Source organism: Lontra canadensis, unplaced genomic scaffold (assembly GCF_010015895.1).
Source record: "Lontra canadensis isolate GAN:19392208 unplaced genomic scaffold, GSC_riverotter_1.0 scaffold71, whole genome shotgun sequence".
NCBI classification, from domain to species: domain Eukaryota; kingdom Metazoa; phylum Chordata; class Mammalia; order Carnivora; family Mustelidae; genus Lontra; species Lontra canadensis.
The window spans coordinates 6,578,586-6,599,800 of record NW_022631065.1 but is presented as its reverse complement, the minus strand read 5'-3'; the positions used below and the strand labels follow the sequence as shown (position 1 = coordinate 6,599,800).

Genomic DNA, 21,215 nt, shown 5'->3' with positions numbered 1-21,215 from the left:
ACTCAGAGGAGCGTCAGTCTTTATTTTTAATGAGTGCTTCCCTATTCCTTCTAGAGATTTAAAAAAAAAAAAATGCCAGAAGAATATACTTAAAGTTTAGAGGATAATAACAATAATAATATTTCCAGAAATGTTTTCTATCTATTAAGTTATTTAATTATCACAATAACCCTATAAAACACTTACCCTCATTTTTCATTTGAGGAAACTGAGGCTCAGGAAGATTACCAAATTACCTAATTTGGACAACATCATATTGTTGATAAATTATAGGGCTTTGATTCAAACAAAAGCCTATTTGCTATCATTCTGTTAGCTATTGTTGAATAATTGTTAATGGCAAAATCTCAGTGATATACCATATCATTTATGCATTTAATTTTTGATCCTTTTTCTCTGGTTTGATTGGGAGCTGGCTGACCAGGCTTGGCTCACCTGGTTTGGGCTCCAGCTGAAGCATGGATTCAGGTTTGCTTCTTATGTCTTTCTTCCTTTCGGACCAGTGGTCTGGCTGTACGTGACTCTCATCATGTATAGAGACAGTAGCACAAGCGGACAAGTCCAACCACACAAGTATAGTTCAAAGGTCTATTCAGATCATATTTCCTAACATTGCCCTGTCAAAAGCTCAATATCAGTGAAGTGGGGATGTATTCTCTTTTCATGGAGGTGAGGGTTGGAAGGGGGACTAATTACTGAATAATCATTTGTTCTACTTTCAAAGCCTATGTATTCTTTGCCCTTCTGAATTTATAAATATCGAAAGCACAGGTGGGACGACACTGTCGGTTGGGAGTTAGCCGTCTTGTGTATGCTTGTCATTCGGGTCACACAATGTCATTTCGCCTGACTGCAGTTGCGCTAATCCTGTGCTCTAGAGGGTGTCTGACTATTTTTCTCTTTGTTGCCATCATCTGTCCTTACTAGCCTTGAAAGGGAAGATCATCAGTAGTTGAATCTAGAAGACTAACATTATGATCATTAACTAGTTGAATCTAGAAGACTAACATTATAATCATTTTCTTCTTGTTTATATAATCTAAGGGTTTTGATGGGGAAAATATTTCTAATACAAGTTCTAGTACATATGGTAGAAAGCAATCAAGTGTGTGCCCCAAATAGAAGGATACAAACGCTTCTTCCAGAAACAATGGATTGTACGGATTATACCAGCTCAGGTAGTGCAGCCAAAGGAGTTTCTTACCTTCTTCTACCTCATGCTCAGTAGCTAGCTTGAAGCTAGGATGCTCCTCAGTGGCAATGCAATGAGAATCTTTTTTTTTTTTTAAGATTCATAATTTTTCTATAAACATAAAACGTATAATTAGCCCCAGGGGTACAGGTCTGTGAATCACCAGGTTTACACACTTAACAGCACTCACCATAGCACATACCCTCCCCAAGTCTATAACCCCATCACCCTCTCCCAACCCCTCTCCCTCCAGCAACCCTCAGTTTGTTTTGTGAGATTACGAGTAACTTATGGTTTGTCTCCCTCCCAATCCCATCTTGTTTCATTTATTCTTTTCCTACCCCCCCAAATCCCCCACGTTGCATCTCCACTTCCTCATATCAGGGAGATCATATGATAGTTGTCTTTCTCCGATTGACTTATTTCACTAAGCATAATACCCTCTAGTTCTATCCACATTGTCGTAAATGGCAAGATTTCATTTCTTTTGATGGCTGCTTAATATTTCATTGTATATATATACCACATCTTCTTATCCATTCATCTGTTGATGGACTTCTAGGTTCTTTCCATAGTTTGGCTATTGTGGACATGCAATGAGAATCTTACGTATCAACATCCTGTGTTATGAGCTAGAGATTTTGCAGTACTCATCCCTCATGCTTGGTCCTTTTGCTAATTTGAATATTAAACCAAATTATGAAAATATTATAGGGTAGAGGCAGAATTTCTAGCTTCATTCCAAACCATATCAAGAACTTAATGGCTGGAAAAAGACCATTGAAAGTTTCTGTAACTGGGTTTTCCTCTTCAACAAATTAATACCATATAAATTTTCCTCGCCTTTTGCTTTTGAATCTTGCCTGGGTCACAAGTGGCTGAAAAGGTTAATCCCCAAAAGAATGAATTAAGTCAAGTGTTTTGCCCAGCAGCTTGTTTCCCTTCATGACTAGATTTATAAGGGCTATACAACCTTCAGGACTCAAGGCTCTAACTTTGCTTCTTGGCTTGAGGTCTTTGTTCATTGTCTCCCATTTCCACCTGATGCATGCTACTGTCTCTGATGTGATTGTCCTAGCATTTTTGTTTCTCACCTCAGCATATTTTGAATGTCATTTCTTTATAGTTTTGCATTGGAAAATCCATAAAAGATTTAATGTGCTTTCCTTGGATCCCCCAGCTTATATGCACAAGCATGTTCATATAACAATGGTGATTTGCTACACAGTCTCACTTAGTGCCTTTCTCTGTTGTGTTAAAATGACTTTGCTGCTAGTTATCCAGCTTCCCTACAGGGCTTCCCTCTATATCATCATTTATTTTGCTACTCATTATTGAGTAGCAAAGCTTGAAAAAGGCTTTCAGAGAACCTCACCCAGAAATTTGTAATAACTGTGTCATAGGTATTGGACCAAGATGACTCAGGTAGATGTGGCCTCAGCAGGGACAGTGGTATCACGTGCATGCAGAACGCACCTGGCATTTTCATCCTTCCATAGCATGAGAAGATGTGCTGCCCAGCAGCAGAAATCTGTGCATGTCAGACCTACCATTTGGCAGTTGGTAGTGTGAATGGGAATGTGTAAAGCGTTTTTAGGTTTTTGGAGGACCGGCAGCTTATCTGTGCCAACTATTGTTGTGAAGGAACACAAATCTAAATCTGTCTATATGGTTGGATCACTGTGCTCGGTTTATTTAAAACATGGCATTTGGAGAGAGGTAAAATACCAGCGCGCTGTGTCTTCGCCTTTTTTTTTCCTCCAAAGCAGATTTGTTGGGTGTATTTGCTGTAGCAGTGCAGTAAAGAGGCATGTGCCTATTGTGACAGACCAGACCTTCTTTGTACTGTTAATTCTAATAGAAATAATCATCTACATTGATTTATAAGGATGGAATGGAGTGGGGACATTGATTTAAAAGAAGAGAAACAGCTATGAACAGTTTGATTTATAGTGGTATTAAAGCAAATGATTCAGATTTAGTTTGTACATTCTAAGGTTGCTTGTCCAGTGGTTAGTTGTCAAAATATATTCAGCAAAGAGCAGTCAATTTCTCACTGAGCAACACACCCTTGATAGAATGTATAATTTATTCAAGCCCAGGCCATATTTTGTGCTTGATATGTGGGAGGCTGCTACCCGCACATCAGTGGTTCTTAGGTAGGAGAGGATTACTTTAGAATGAGATAAATAACCTTATCAGACACTAATTTTATGGGACAAGAATGTAAATGCAGTGAGTAATCAAAGAGCGTGTAAATAGCAACAAGCTAATTTTCAGAACCATCGCCACTCAGTTTGCAAAGTGTCCTTCCTGTTTAAGAGAATAAAACTAAGCTGCAACAGGGAGTACAATATCCTCAGTGGTCAGTTATGATGGGAAGAAAACAAAGTAGGATTTTGTTGTGATATAAGTCCCTCATATGATGATCGTGGTGGGTTTACTGTGCTTCCTGGAAACCTTGGTTGGTCTCCCAGACTGACTTTGTGTCCTTTCTCAGTTTTTCCATAGCCCTCTGCATTCCTCGGTCACAGAATGGGTCACATGGAGGCATAATTGTTGCCTACCTTGGGTCTCACTACCTTAAAACTATAAACTGCTCGGGGTCAAGATCCAGCTCTTTCTCCACATTTGGCAGATGGACATATGCACTAAATATTGAAGGAGGAAACTATTTCCATGCCAGCTGAGTCCCAATCGTTTGTCTAACATGCACAGGTGTCCTCAGGAGCTCCCAGTTTTTAATGTGATTCCAAAAATCACTGCCTCACATAGTTCTGGTTCAGAGTTCCCATCTTTAATTTGATGGGTTTCGACGAGATATATCATTTTCAGCTATGTTCTGAATTTTGGTGATTTATTTGTTTTGAATCCCCGAGGTAACCGATTATTTCAGTAATCATTATTTCTTACCAGTAATGTGTGTTTCTGTAGGGAGCATGACTTCGGCGACTTCACCTATCATTTTAAAATGGGACCCCAAAAGTTTGGAAATCCGGACACTAACGGTGGAGAGGCTTTTGGAGCCACTTGTTACACAGGTAAGGGACGATCTGTAAGACTTTGTTACTTGGATATGTTTCTGTCGTGATTATATCATGACTCTTCAAAAAGCTTAGAAATCTCTAAGAGTAAATTATACATCCTGCCATAATGCTAAATACTGAAGATATGTTACTGCCTGAACTATGGACGGTTTTATTGCCAGATAACATTTGAAGTGCCTTTAAAAAAAAAAACAAAAACCTCACGATATAATTTTTTTTTGAAATTAGGTTGATGAGATAATTAAAGAGGGGGCATTGGTGAAGGGTCTGTCTTTCATAGTAATGAATTCAAAGTTTAAATAAGCCATTCCTAGCTCACTTTCAGAGGCTAATGCACAGTTGGGAAGAGCCGTATTGATTATTTAAGAGCAAAGTATATGACCTTTCTTTAGTTGACAATGGACAATTTATCATGTTGGAAAAATGAAATGTTCCATTGTTTTTGTTGTCACATTTGCCACATCTCCTCAGGTGACTGTCAGTAGAAAACAAATTCTCAGAATTTAAGTTTTAAATGTTAAGTTTTAATATCTTATGAAGCATATTCTCTGCTATATTAAATTTAGAAATACATGGAATATGAAAATTAAAGATTTTTATGGTATATTTTTAGGGAAATGTTATGCCAAATTAAGTAGAAGTTTATTTTTGTTTCTTTTTTTCATTATTATTATTTTTTTAATTTAAATTCAATTACTGGTTTTTCCATACTGGTTTCCTAGAGCTGCTGTAATAAATTACCACAAACTTAGGGGCTGAAAGCATCACAAATTTATTATTTTATGGTTCTGGAGGTCAGAAATCCTAAAGTCAAGGTGTTGGCAGAGCTACATTCCTGGTAGAGGCTCTAGCAGAAAGTGCATGCCCTTCCTTTTCTTTTGCATCTTCTGAAGTCTGCTTGCCTTCTCCTGCTCCTTCCTCCATATTCAAAGCCAGCAATGTAACATCTTCAAATCTCTGACTCTGACTTCTGCTTCTGTCCTAACATCTCCTCATACCTCCCTCTTAAAAGGACCTTCTGATTACATTGGGCCCACCGAAATACTCCAAGGTAATCTCAAGATCCTTAACCAAATAATAGTCATTTAAGATAACATAGTCACAGTTTCCAGGGATTAGGACATGGATATCTTTGGGGGTCATCATTCAGCTCAGCATAATCTGCCCTTTGCCCACCCCCAAATTTACATCCTTTCTATGTGGAAAACACATTTACCACATCCTCAGATTCTTCAACACCTCAACCTATTATAGAATAATTTCAAGTCCAAAATCTCATCAAAATTTCATCAGCTTAAAAATTCCAAATCTTGTCATCTAAATCATCTAAAGTAGGTGTGGGCAGGGCTCTGGTTATAATCCATTCTTGAACAAAATTGAACAAAATTCTTCTCTATCTGTTACCTGTGAAACTAGAAAACTATACACACACACACACGTGTGTGTGTGCGTGTGTGTATGTGTGTGTGTATTCCCAAAATGCATTGGGATAAGATGCACAGGCAAAAGAAAATAGGTACAGATAGTCCCACTAAAAAGGGAGAAAGTGGAAGGAAAAAAAGTATTATCAACCTCAAGCAATTTAGAAATCCAGCTGGGCAAATTCCCTTAGACTTGAAAGTTTGGGAACAACTGGCAGTGTTTCTACTGATAAACATTCTTCTCCTTCTTCTTCTTTTTTTTTTTTAATTTTAAGATTTTGTTTATTTATTTGAGAGAGAGAGACAGACAGACGCAAAGATAGTGAGAGAAAACACATGTGGGAAGGAGAGGGAGAAGCAGGCCCTGACACAGGGCTCCATCCCAGGACCCTGGAATCATGACCTGAACTGAAGACAGATGCTTAACTGACTGAGCCACCCAGGCGCCTCCTGATATAACATTCTTAAGAAACCTGAGGTTCTCCCCTTTGGGATTCACTCTATTAGAAAAGGGGCTACTTCACAGAATATTCCCAGATAATCCCATCTCTATTTTGGGCCTCTGCTGAAATGGTCAAAGCCATGCATGAATCACATGCCTAATCGCTTCAGAGAAGCAATTTGTGTGACTGATTACTCTGAGCTTTTAGTCCTTCCAAGGCACAAGCCAAAGGTTATCTAGACTCACAATTGACTTTCTCTCCAGAGTATGCTTTCTGAGAGTGAGTTTTCTAATTTTAGTGCCTTTTGCAATTTACATAGGCTGAGAATTTTCCAAATCATCAAGTCCTGGTTTCTTTTAGCTTAACAGTTCTCTCAATTTCTTTCTTTCTTCTCACATTTTACTATAAGCAGGAAGAAGAAACCAGGGCACTCCTTCCACACCGTGCTTGGAAAACTCCTTGACTAAATATCTAGGTTCATCCTGTACAATTCTGATTTCCATATAATTGTAAGATACAATTCATCCAAGCTTTCATTCACTCTCTCTCGCATTTCCCAATAGCATGTTCACTTTTTTTTCTGGGCCTTCTCCAGCATCTCCTTTAACATCTGTGTTACTTCAGTCTTCTTATAATGATTTAGATATCCTCTGAGATGATAGAGGCTTTCTCTAACATGCTCCTCGCTTCCTTCCGAGTCCTTGCAAGCAAGGCCTTTACTATCCCTGTTTTAACTAAGAGTCAGGGCAAGGCCATTGGATTTCTCTATTAACATTCTTTAAATTTTTCTAATATCTGTCTATTATCAATTCCAAAGCCACTTCCACTTTTTTAGATGTTTGTAATAGCAGCACCCTACTCCCTAGAATGTATGTTTCCAATTGCCACTATAACAAATTACTACAACCTGAGTAGGTCAAAGAAACACAAACTTACTATTCTGTAGTTTCAGAGGTCAGAACTAAGAATCAAAGTGTGGTAGGGCTGTGTTCTGTAAGGAGGACATTCCTTTCCTTTTTCAGTATATGGTGGGCACCTGCATTTCTTGGTTGTGGGAGTTTCATCCTTCTTTTAAAGCCAGCAGCATTCCACTTTCAACTCTTTCTCTGACTTCAGCTTATAGCATCTTACCCTCTCCTCTAACTCTCTGACTTCTCTCTAATGAGGACCCTTGTGATGACATTGGAGCCACCCAGATATCCTAAGATAATCTCTCCCTCACATCTGCAAAGTCCCTTTGTTTCTGAAGATAACACACAAGTTTTCAGATGTAGGATATGGGTATCTTTGTATGTAATTGTTGAACCATTTCATTAGATTTATGTACGTTTTTCAGTTAATCATGATTCTTGTTAGCTCCATGAAAATTTCTTCAAGTAACACTTAGTACTGATAGGCGCTTAGATATGGGAAGATGTTGGCTACTCAGATTATGGTCTGTAGACTAAGGTCTATGCATGAATTGTTTGTTATTGGTCTGCAATAAGCACAGAAATTGAGAGTAAGCGCTTTTAAATTTTTATGACTATTTTATAGGATAATTTTGTCTGTTGAGTTGAATAATTTTAGACTTAATTTTTTTAGACTTACGTTTTTTGTCTTTTTAAATTTTTGAATCATTCATTTTGTTGTATTTTATAGGGCTTTGGTTTATGATGTATTATATACAAAAATGAATAACAAAAATATGGCTTTTCATCATAGATAGCATGAGAAAGACTGGCTTAGGAGATACTTTGGAGTCAGGTCAGTCTGGTCTGAAATGTAGTTCCTTCAGCCTAGTTAAAAGCAGACTGCCTTTTTCTAGCCTCAGAATTTTGCCTTCAGGTTACATATCAATATAATTAATCCCTCTCTTACAGATTAAATGAAGCACAATAATTAAAACACAATAACTGGTATAAAGTAAATGTTGATTAATAGAGTTTCCATTTTTCTGTTTTTTGTTGGCTATATATTCAGGCTTGTGTTAGCCATTACCCAACACTGTATAAGTCAAGGAGAAAGATATAAATGAATCTGGCATAGGAAAACAAAATATTACACATGAACTAATTTTTATTTCTTAAAATTTTTATGTATTTCTATTTCACTCTTATATTTCATTTCTCTAAAGAATAGCATATCAGGGGGTGCCTGGGTGGCTCAGTGGGTTAAACCTCTGCCTTCGGCTCAGATCATGATCTCAGGGTCCTGGGATCCAGCTCTACCTTGGGCTCTCTGCTCAGCAGGGAGCCTGCTTCCCCCCCACCCCTGCCTACTCTCTGCCTACTTGTGATCTCTATCAAATAAATAAATAAAATCTTTTAAAAAAATTATTTTTTTCCATATCTTTCAGTCTAGGTAACTAAATTCTGTCAGATAAAAGCAATGCATTAAAAACATTTATTAAGGGGTGCCTGGGTGGCTCAATGGGTTAAGCCTCTGCCTTCAGCTCAGGTCATGGTCCCAGGGTCCTGGGATCGAGCCCTGCATCAGGTTTTTTGCTTGGCGGGGAGCCTGCTTCCCCCTCTCTCTCTGCCTACCTCTGTGCCTACTTGTGATCTCTGTCTGTCAAATAAATGAATAAAATCTTTAAAAAAATACATTTATTAAAAGTTAGGACAGGACGCCTGGGTGGCTCAGTGGGTTGAGCTTCTGCCTTCGGCTCAGGTCATGATTTCAGGGTCCTGGGATCAAGTCCTGTGTTGGGCTCTCTGCTCAGTGGGGAGCCTGCTTCCCCCCCTTCCCCTGCCCGTCTCTCTGCCTACTTGTGACTTCTCTCTCTCTGTCAAATAAATGAATAAAAATCTTAAAAAAAAAAGTTAGGACAATTAAATGTCTAATTTGTATTTGTTCATTTACTACAGTAGAATATGTAAAACTCTCCTTGAATTTCACATAGTGACTTAGCACTATAATGAGTCTTAGCATCCCTTTAATATCTTCTCATATCTCTATGGCTTATCTTTCTTTTTGGTTTTCCTATCCTGTCTTAGAGATTCTTTCAAAAATGTGACTTTTTAGACAAGCATCTCTATTATTTCCTCTAATTTTATAGCTCTGCTATGAAGACTAAGCATTCCCTCCACCTAGAATAAAACCTTAATGCTAGGACTGATATGATTGTTGACCTTTGTAGGGCATATGAATCAGAAAGGAGAGTTAAGAAAATACTGGACATAAACTCCTGTTCAACATTTTTTAAAAAGGTAGAGCTGAGAAAGAAAACTAAATCAAGGCCCTATTTGTGTCACACACACACATACACACACCCCTTTATAAATTGAATAAAGTTCATAGTGGCATTCAGTGATGTAGTATGCTCATAACCATCTTAGTTTTTCTGATAAAGATAGATAAGTAATGAAATAAATACCAGAAATTAAGCATTCTTAGTCAAATTCATTCACTATTATAAGAAAAATGACATTAGGAATTTATTATTAGTAAATACTTAAAGTGTCCAACAAAACTATTTTATTTTGATCGTAATGTATATGAGGTTGAATATTATCTTATAATACTGAAATGGCAAGATCCTTTTTGGAGAATCTTTACATTATGGAAATCATGAAATTTCAAATGAGTAAGGATTTATCTTAGAAAGTTTAGTCCTTGAACAAGATGCCCAAATTTTTTATAAATTCCAAAAAGTAATTTTTATTTTAAAGATTTTATTTATTTATCTGACAGACAGAGGTCACAAGTAGGCAGAGAGGCAGGCAGAGAGAGAGAGAGGGGGAAGCAGGCTCCCCACGGAGTGAAGAACCCGATGTGGGGCTTGATCCCAGGACCCTGGGATCATGACCTGAGCCGAAGGCAGAGGCTTAACCCACTGAGCCACCCCAGGTGCCCCAAAAGTAAAAATTGTTAATAGGCTGCATCCTGTGATACTAAGTTTTATTAGAAAGCTAAAATACTTGATTAGGCAATTTTATTGGAAAACTAAAAAAATAACATATTAGAAGTTAAGAAACACTCTTAGATAACTCTTAGATAACTCTTAGAACCAAAGGGAAATACAAAGTATATATGAGTTAATGAAAAAGATGATGTCTTCCTAACAAAATATACACACCCAATAAAAGCTGTGCTCAATACAAAATGTTAGCTTTAAATGCCTTTTTGATTAACAAATAAAAAAATAAACTAAGGTTTCATCTTAAGAAATTAGAAGAAGAACATCTAAAGAAACTAGAACAGAATTTAATTAACAATGGAAACTGGAATCAGTAAAATAGAATACAAAGGTTAAAGTAATTAAATAAATTCAAAATTTGATTCTTCTTTGAAATGGCCAATAAAAATCCCTCAACACACAAATTATGGAAAAGATATAAAGAAAAATGTACAGGATTTTGAATGAGAAAGCATAAGTAACTCCAGGAACAGAGAGGTTAAAAGAAGCAATAGTAGACTATTACATGCAACTTTACTGTGATGAAACGTGCAAACCTACAGGAAGGGAAGGGAATAAGTTCCTAGAAAACTTTAAATTACCACAGTATATCCAGAAAGAACTGGAAAACTGGAATGAGGCATATAAATATTGGAAGGCTATTTAAAGATCTGTTATCGAAAATATCAGAACAGATGGATGCATATCTAAATATTATTAGACATTTAAAGAACTGATAATCACAATGTTATTTAAACTACCATTCCAACTATAGAAAAAGATAAACAACTCCTTGATCATTTTTTAAGAATCATAATTCTATTATTAAAAATTCAAGATAGTTTAAAATAGCATTTTTTTAACAAAAAGACAATGATGGTTCTATATCATTTCTGAGTTTAAATGCAACAAAAACCAGAAAACAAAAATTCATAAAATATAGCAAGTACCATCCAGCAGTATGTTCAAAGATCAGCATACATGTGACAAAATAGGAAGTTTCTAAGAAATATAATGATAGCCTACTGTGAGGAAATAAATAAAAATATTTCAGTAGCTCAATTGATTATACCATTAGATGCTAAAAAGGCATTTGAGAGTATAGCTTAGCAATAAAAAAGAACAACTATTGATATATGCAAAAACTTGGATGACTCTGCAGAGGAAAAAAAAGCCAATCACATAAGATTATATACTATATGATTCCATTTATGTGTCAGTTTTGAAATACCAAAATTATAGAAGTGGAGAAAAGGTTGTAGTTAAGGACAGAGTGAGGGTGGAATGGAGGTGGGTATGGCTAGAAAGAAAGGTAACATGAGAGATTCTTGTAGTGATGAAAATGTTATGCATCCGGATTGAACCAATGTCAGTAAGCTAATTGTGATTTTGTGTCACAGTTTTGAAAAAATGTTACCAAAGGGAAAACAGTAAAGAGTGCATAGTATTAAAAAAAAAGACATTTGATAGAATTTTACACTTATTTCTACTAAAAAGTCTAAATAGAAATGGGATCAAACTTTTAAAATAAAGGAATGTACCATGCAAACATAGGAATAGGACATAGAAAACCCTTTTTCTGATATTGTAATAAAAAATCAGTATTAGAATGGGGTTAGGTGGCTAGATAGAAGATAAATATTAAAAAAAAATAAAGTTTCCATTTGTTCTAAGCAGCTAGAAATCAAAACAGGAAAATATTCTCTTTTTAACTGAAAAAATATATAAGGACAATTACTTTTCCTATATAGAATGAATATTAATCTTATAGTTAATTTAATGTGAAAATTTGTAATTATTTTTATGCCATTGAAATAGAGGTTATGTATGCACAAGCTTTGAATCAAGGAGGTTTGATTTTAAGTACAGCATCCGCAGTGATAACTTGAACATGTTACTGAATGTGTCACCAAATGTAAATTATAGATAATAATTTGTAACCAATAGGATTATTGAAGGGATACATGAGATGGCACATTAAAGTGATTGATGAAGTGTCTGATGTTATCCGGATACAAGTTTGCTCTTAATGCTGTGTTCTTCACTACCTGGTAGTAATGGCTTTCCAGTTATTAGAGAATGGGTGCCATGTGTAAAATAAGGATTCATTATATATTTTCTTGAGAAAAATATTTTAATGCAGGTTTAGAAAAGAATAAATTGTGCATTACATTTACTCAAAGATTACTGAAGCAGGAACTTCTAAAGTTACTGGGAATTCAGTTTAAGCAATCTAATGAAACTCAGCCTATCACGATAGGATAGAATGGAATTTGCTGAAATTTAGTTCCTTATTTCCTTTTAGAAAGATGGATCTGCAACTTAAATAACAATAAGCATTTGGAAAAAAGAATACCATTGATGTTTAATGAGCTGCTTTAAATAGGTGTAATGGGGAAAGATCCTATTAAGAAGAGAACCTTTCTTTAATTATTTCCAGTATTATTTTGAGTAGTGTCTATGGGCCTCTTTTAGGTTAGGCTCTAGTGACTTCTATAACTAGGTCCTTTAAAATTGTCCTCAAAAATTAACTATTTCAAAAGCTAAATAATTAGAACTTCATACACTTAAGAATATTGTTAAATTAAAAAAAACTTGATTTTCTCTTTTTTAATATATTAATCTTCTTAAAGGAGTCATCTGTGTAACTCACAACTATAGTTAATTTCCTTGGTGCATTTAAAATTAGGAAATCATGAGATTTAAATTTAAAATCAGGGGATTTAAACTGAAAATTATTCTAGAAATAAACTGTTACTCAAAAATGAACTAACATCTAAGGCTTAAGCCAGAGTGTGCCTCTTATGTTATCCCATACTCTTGTCTTACATAGTTTCTAAGATAGAGTATCTTCTGTATGAATCTACCAGAAGAATGAAAGCATAAAATGAGGTCTCATGATACCCATCTGTCTGGAGCATATCATTATTGAGAACTACCTTAATTCATGGTTTATTCATGAGGTTCAAATATTAACATAGTCGGGTGGTTTCCACGGTGACACTACAATATTACAATAAATTGTAGACCTTTGTCAAAGAGTTTAAATTGTATAAAAAGTAAAGGATGTGCTAAAAGCAAAAGCTTTGAATTCTTTTAAACTGGATTATTTCTTTGATCAATGTTATATATAGCTTGATTACTCTGTTTCCAAGTATTTTTCCTATTTTTATTGTTTAATATTTTCATACCAATCCCATTTTAATTTTTGAATGCTATTTTCCTTGTCTGAAAAAATGTTGTAGTTTATCTGTCTTTAATAGACGTTTCTGTGCGTGAATGAACTATATAAAATACCATAAATTTTATTTTAAAAATCTCTTTATTTTATATTAAAAATAGGATTTGCAAAGAAATAGTAAGGTTATGATTTAGAAGCTTACTTATCACATATGTAAATATTTAATTGAAAGATTATAAAATATTTTTATTGTTTTGCAAATATTGTTTTATCCCCTAATTTTTTTTAATGCTGCATTTTTGTTTTGTTTTATTCTGTTTTATTTTACAGTAGCTACATATACCTTATTTAGTTATTATATTGGAAATAGTTCTTCAAATTGAGTTTTTATGGTAAATTGCTTGGTAGTTATTGTGTTTGCCACTTCTGAAATAAGAGTTTAATTGACTAGTATATTGTGTGGGGTTAGATTAATTTCTGTTTTGGGATTATGTTCAAAATTTTGATGTCGGCTACCAGATGGGAATGATGCTCTTTTTGTTTTATGGCCAGCTGTGTTGGCCATGTTTTGAAACTTAAGTAATGTATGGAGCCCTTTTAAACAAACAAACAAACAAAAAACCACAAAACAAGACAAAATTTTCCCAAATCCTGACCTAAAGTAGGATAAATATAGAATTATGTATGCACATATGTGTATTCATGAATAAAATTATAAAATAAGTACAAAAGCCACAAAAACAAAACTTGAAATTAACATTAATTTGATGGATGATGTTACATCATTGCATGTGATGTTAATGATTATGTGACTACTCTAGCTCTGGGTCTTGTGTTTGGCAAACACTCACTACCCTGTACCATGTGATGTGTCTATTCTCTCCCTACCTTTAGAATCAACTACCGCAAATCAAAATTATTGAGTGCACCGTGGCATCATTTCACCTTGTTTAGCATAAATGTAGTCACAGTTAACACACAACATCTGCCTCCATTTCCTTCTCATTAGCATAGGACAACAGAAGTTAAGGAGTATGATCTAATATGGTTTTAGAATGCAAGCCAACTATACTAACAATGATGCAACTAACTTCTCTTCTATCAATATATTTCCTTTCAATAATCTCTGACTTAAACACAGTGATTATTTTATGAATGCTAATAAGACAAATTTTATTTAGTAGAGGATAAAAGAGAAGTCCTAAGTTGCTATGAAATGAGTGCTCTACATGCTACCTCAGTTTATTAATTTCTTGTTCTCCATGAGAAAGGGGGTTTTAGAGGGTTTCCCTCACACTTTATTAAGCTCACCAATCCTGATTTCTTGTGGCTTGCTTGTAGGGATGGTTTAAGCTGCTGAACTAAATTTCCTAAATTACTTTCCATAGAGTTTTTTCATGGCTTTGGACAGTTTTTACTGCTCTTGTTTTAGTTAGAGCTCTTCTCCATTAGCACAGAAGTAACCATAGATAATCCAGAGCCTCTAATGAGAAAAGGAGGAGAAATCCTAATATTTCTAAGTAGTTACTATGTATCTGAAAGTATCTCAGATATTTCTAGGAGTTTTCATTACTCCTTGGGTCAATGTGGTGAAGTCAATATTATTTTCTCCATTTTATAGATGAAAAAAGAGAGACTTAGACCACATAATAAAAGGCCTTGCTTGAATAAGACTAAATAAGTCTGCTGCTCCTAAGGTAAACATGGGCTGAAAATATTGAATTGGCAAGTTGCTAGTACATCAACCATAGAGAATTGATAGAGTAAAATGGGAAGAGAGTAAAGGATTAAATTGAAGGTGGGGAAGGGGTGAACTCTTGACTATAGATTCCAAGCTGAGGTTGCTGGAGGGGAAGTATGTGGGGGTGGGTGGTGGTGAGTTAAATAGGTGATGGGGCTTAAGGAAGGCACTTGTGATGAGTACTGGGTATTGTATGTAAGTGATGAATCATTAAATTCTCCTCCTTAAACCAGTATTACAGTGTATGTTAACTAACTAGAATTTAAATAAAAACTTGAAACAAGCAAACAGAAAAGAGGAAAAGAAGCAAGCCAAAGAGAACTGAATATATTTGTACAGTCAGGAATTAGTTCCTTTTCTTGTTTGCATCACATAATTCTTGCTCACACCAGATATTTGCTGCATGCAAACATGACGTAAACAAATTCCTTAACATTCAAATGAATAAATTAAACTAAAAATCTATTTTCCCTATTAAGTGATTAATGCATGTGAATTCTCAAACTTTGCGATAACTGTTTGTTTTATTCTGTTTGGCCACAAACTCAAAACTTAAAAATATTTTTCCTCTTGCACTTTCCATTTCAGTGAGCAGCAACTATTTTAATGGGAAAATGGTACTTAAAACTAAATTTAAAAATTAATTTCAGAAAGAGTAATGATTTTTTATGTGCTTGAAACTGGACAATGAACAAACTCTTATGCATACTAATTCCAAAATTTCAAGCAAGAAATTGTGGGAGGTTAGCTAACAAAATTGTTCAAAACTACTTTGGAAAATATAGAAACTTTATCTGAGCTTGTGACCAAAAAATCCACTTTACCAAGAGTAATCATGCCTACAAAGTGACAGAATTGCACTTACTCAGGAGCCCTGAACTAGCAAACTAATTAAAGCTTGTCAGAGATCTGAGATTTAGGATTGGGGCATGGCAGCACACCTGCTTTTCTGTTTCTTGTCATCCTGTTAAAAGTATAAAAGATATGCTTTGTTTTCACATAATTAAGAAGGAAAGAAGGCCAGGAAAAGTCATAGGAAACCTAACCAGCTATTTTTCTTTCATTCTGACATAATTCTGAGTCCTTCTGTAATTTGGCTGTCTTGGCTTCCTGGCTGTGACTTTACCGTCTGTGCTTTATCTTATTTATCTACCTCAGCTTTAAATATTTGTGTTTTTCAGGGCTTAGAGTTGGGACTCTTCTTTTCTTTTTTCTGCATTTTCCTCCAGTCGATTCTCCTCATCCCTATGGCCTTAAGTATTGTCAATATACTGACAATTTTGTATATTCAGCCTACATCTCTTCCCTGAACCTTTGTCTCACACCTAGGAATTCTCCTTGGTTTCTCTTTTCTCCAATATGCCCTCCTCTCTCCTTCTCTGCTGCTAAAGTCCTGGTTCTAAACCCAAGTCCTTTCACACCAAAAACCAACATGGTTACTTACTAAATAATCCACCAATCCCACTTTTCCTCACTTCCTCTACATTCTCTAAATGGCAATCAGAATGATCATTGGAAACAATGTATAATCTGATCATATAATTTAACACTTTAAGACCGTGCAATTAGGAAGCTTGCTGTTGCCAAGAAGAGGAAATCTTCCTTCTTCTTGCCGGACTTTGCAAGCTATGATGAGTGGTACAAGATTCCTATAGAAGATGACTGGATCCTGAATTCAACTTATCCCATGGATACACTTAGGCAACACCCACATCAGTGTAAATAACTCAGAAAGTGTCTGGCAGAACAGACTTTCCACAGCGAAACATAGAGCAAAAGCCACATCAAAGAGGTTAGGAAGGTCAAAGACGATCAGGAACCAAGGTGACCCATGAGACTGTCCACAGGAGGGAGGGATGGTGCAAGCACAGAGAAGGGAGAGGAGCAGACACCAAGCACCCCAGGCATGGGTGACTCACACTGAGAATTCAAACCCCCAAAACATTTGGCTTTCAAAACCAGAGGGGCTTAATATTCATGGTTTTAACATATGGAACTTTAAAACTCAGAGGCTTGGCTCTGGGAGAGCCAGAGGACATTAAGAAACTGCATTTAAAGAGACAGCTTAGCAAATAGTGCTACTGAGATATAGCATAAATCAACAGAAAAATTCCTGGGATACATGGAAAGAAGATTTATTTGCTAATCTCAGAACATGTGTTGGAGAAGCAGGGATCTTTGGGAGACTTCTCTAAGAACAGAAGAACTTATAGTTGACATTTCCCTCCCTCAGCCCCAAGCCTAGAAACAGGACCAGCTGCAGGAATGAGGGAAGCACAGACACTCTCCATGTAGCTTGCTAACAGTGTGTCCTGCCCTTGTACTCTCCTGTGGACCCACCCTGCTCATCCAACCCAGCCTGCACAGGAGTGCTCCAGAGCAGAGCCACGACCATGGCATTGTGCTCGCAGCCCTAAAAGAGACCAGCATTACCCCAAAGTGACTCCTGCCCAAGGCTATATGTATCAGTTTGATTGCAGCCCCAGCAATGTGCTGGGCATAGACATCTGGTCTGACTGCTGGTCCTGCCCACCAAAAAAAGCTTCCCAGAGAACATTACAGAGAAAACACCTTACAGTTCAGTGCAACAGCAGCTCTAGTAACTGTCTGGTCTGACCCTTCCGTGGCCCCATACTGGCTTACTAACAGCATAGGGACCATACCCTGCCCACAACAGGCAAAGAAAGCCATTGCAGACAACTAGGCAGAAGGAAAATGTAGCTCAATCACAATAGCATGGTACATGCAACCGACATAGGAGACATCCTTGATATACCAGGTTCTAGTGAACTAGGGATATTGCGCTACAGGACACCACAGAACTTCTTCATAAGGCCATGACTTTTAAGAGCAGGACATGCAGCTGACTTTCCTAACACATAAAAACAGACACAGGGTTACACAAAAAGAGGAGACAGAGGAATATGTCCCAAATGAAAGGACAAGACAAATTCACAGCAAGAGAACTAAATAAAATGGACATAAGTAATATGCTTGTTAGAGAATTTAAAGTAGTGATCATAAAGATACTCACTGGACTTGAAGAGAGAGTGGAAGTTCTCAGTGAGACCCTCAGCAAAGAGATAGAAACACAAAAAAGAACCAACCAGAGACAAAGAACTCAATAACTGAAATTAGAAATATACTAAATGGAATAAGTCGTAGACTAGAGGAAGCAGAAGAACAAATAAGCAACCAGGAGGATGGAATAATGGAAAACAATCAAGCTGAACAGGAGAAAGAAAAAAAAATTTGAATAAAAAATGAAAATAAATTAAGGGAACTCAGTGAAACCGAGTGAATAACATTTACATCAGAGAGATCCCAGAAGAAGAGCATAAAGAAAGGGGAAGAAAAATTATTTGGCAATAAGTGATAGGTGAAAACTTCCCTAACCTAGAGAAGTAAGCAGAATTCCAGATCCAGGAGATACAGAGTCCTCAACAAATCAACCCAAGGAGGTCTACATGAAGACATATAGTATTTAAATGGCAAAAAGTAGTGATAAAGAGAGAATCTTAAAAGCAGCAAGAGAAAACTGTTACATACAAGGAAAACCTCATAAGGCTATTAGCTGATTTTTCAGCAGGCCAGTAGAAAGTGGGATATATTCAGAGTGCTGAAAGGAAAATAAACCTGCAGCCAAGAATACTCTATCCAGTAAAGCTATGACTCAAAAGAGAAGGAGAGATTAAAGAGTTTCCCAGACAAAGAAAAGTTAAAGGAATCCATATCTACTAAACCAGCCTTACAAGAAATGTTAAAGAGGACTCTTTGAATGGAATAGAAAGACCAGAAGCAGGAATAAAAAAAAATAGGAAGCACAAAAGTGCTAAAATTAAGTATATCTAAAAAAAAATCAGTCCAGAGATTTATAAAATAAAAGGATGTAAAGTATGACACTATATACCTCAAATGTGCGTGAGGGGGACAGGAGTAAAAATTTAGTGTTTTTAGAATGGGTTCAAAATTAAGTAGCTCAATATAGACTGTTACATGCTTAAGATTTTCTATAAAACCTAATGGTAACCACAAATCAAAAAACAAGTAATAGACATGCAAAAGATAAAGAAAAGGAATCCCAGTCTATTATTAAAGAAAGTCGGGTTAAAGCCTCTGCCTTCAGCTCAGGTCATGATCCCAGGGTCCTGGGATGGAGCCCCGCAGGGCTCTCTGCTCAGCAGGGAGCCTGCTTCCCCTCTATCTCTCTGTCTGCCTCTCTGCCTGTCATCTCTGTCAAATAAATAAATAAAGTCTTTTAAAAAAAAAATAAAGAAAGCCAGCAAACCATAAAGAAAGGGGAAGAGAAGAAAGGAACAGAGAAGAACCACAAAAACAACTGTAAAATAAGTAACAAATGGCCATAAGTACATAAATATCAGTAATTACTGTGAGAGTAATTAGACTAAAGGCTCCAGCCAAAACACATAGGGTGATGGAATGGATAAAAAAGCAAGACCTATCAATATGCAGAATAAGAGATTCATGTCAGATTAAAGGCATGCAAGATTGAAGAAATGGAGGCACCTGTGTGAAGCATCTAGTTTCAGCTCAGGTCATGATCTCATGGTCATGAGATGGAGCTCTGTGTTGGGCTCTGCATTCAGCACAGAGTCACTTGAAATTGTCTCCTTCTCCCCTTGATCCTCCCCCTACTCATGCACTTTCTCTCTCTAAAATAAATAAATAAGATCTTTAAAGAAAAAAGGAAAGTGAGGAAATGGAAAACATTTGTCATACAAATGGAAGTAAAAAGAATTCCAGGATAGCAATGCTTATATTGGACAAAATAGACTTTAAAATGGATACTGTAACAAAAGACAAAGAAGGACATTACATTATCAAAAGGAAACAATCCAACAAGAAGATATAACAATTGTAGATATTTATGCACCCAAAATGGGAGCACCCAAATACATAAAGTAGCTATTAAACCTAAGGGAAGTAATCAATAGTAATACAATAATAGTAGGAGATTTCAGCATCCCACTTACATTAATGGATAGATCATCCAAACAAAAAAATCACTAAGGAAACAGTGGCTCTGAATGATATGTTGGACCAGGTGGATCTAACAGATACATTGAGAGCAGTCCATCCTAAAGCAGCAGAATACACTTTCTTTTCAAGTGTACATGGAACATTCTTCAAAATAGATCGCATATACAGCCATAAAACAAATCTCAAAAAATTAAAAAACACCGAAATCATAGTATACATCATCTCTGATCACAAAGATGTAGAACTAGACAACAGCTGCAAGAAAAAAATCTGGAAGGAACACAAATATATAGAGGTTAAATAACATGCTACTAAACAATGAGTGGGTCAATCAAGTAATCAAAGAGGAAATTGAAAATTACATGGAGACAAGGGAAAATGAAAACACAATGCTCTAAAATCTTTCAGATACAGCAAAATTTTTCTGTAGAGGGAAGTTTATAACAATACAGGCCTACCTCAAGAAGCCAGAAAAATCTCAAACAACCTAACATTTAAGTTTAAGGAGCTAGAAAAAGAACAAAAAATACCCAGAGCTATTAAAAGGAAGAAAATAATGAGTAGAGCAGAAATAAGCAATAGAATAGAAATATGAAACCAGGAACTGTTTCTTTGGAAAGATCAACCAGATTGATAAACCTTTAGTCAGACTCACTAAAGAAAGAGAGAGACAGAGGAGGAGAGAGAGAGAAAACTCAAATAAAACTAGAAATTGAAGAAGAGAAATAACTGACACCACAGAAATATAAAGGACTGTAAGAGATTTTATAAAAAATTTTATGCCAACAAATTAGACAACCTGAAAGAAATGGACACATTCCTAGAAACATACAACGTCCCAAAACTGAATCAGGGAGAAATAGAAAATTTCAACAAATTGACAACAAACAATGAAATTCAATCTGTAATCAAGAAACTCCCAACAAACAAATGTTCAGAGTTTTACAGGTGAATTTGACTGAACATTTGAAAAAGAGTTAATACCTATTTTTTCAAACTATTCTAAAAACTAGAAATGAGAAGGAATGCTTCCAAATTCATTCTTCTATACCAGCATTAACCTGAGACCAAAATCAGATCAAGATACTATAAGAAAAGAAAATTACAGGCCAGTATTTCTGATGAACATAGATACAAAAATCCTCAGCAAAATATTAAGAAACGGAATCCAACAATACATTAAAAAAATCATTCAGGCACCTGGGTGGCTCAGTGGGTTAAGCCTCTGCCTTAGGCTCAGGTCATGATCTCAGGGTCCTGGGATCGAGGCCCACCTGGGGAATCTCTGCTCAGCAGGGAGCCTGCTTCC

The 21,215-nt window shown here is 36.0% G+C and overlaps 1 protein-coding gene across 3 annotated transcripts in view; it reads left to right on the top strand.

The window, feature by feature from the left end:
* CTNNA2 (catenin alpha 2) overlaps positions 1-21,215 on the top strand; it is a 1,106,640-nt gene that overhangs the window by 131,789 nt on the left and 953,636 nt on the right. For all 3 annotated transcript variants that reach the window (XM_032880681.1, XM_032880684.1, XM_032880682.1), the window contains one exon: positions 4,127-4,233. In XM_032880681.1, the coding sequence (XP_032736572.1) occupies positions 4,132-4,233 (102 nt within the window). In that variant the 5' untranslated portion in view covers positions 4,127-4,131. Of the gene's footprint in view, positions 1-4,126; positions 4,234-21,215 lie in introns of those variants that run through there.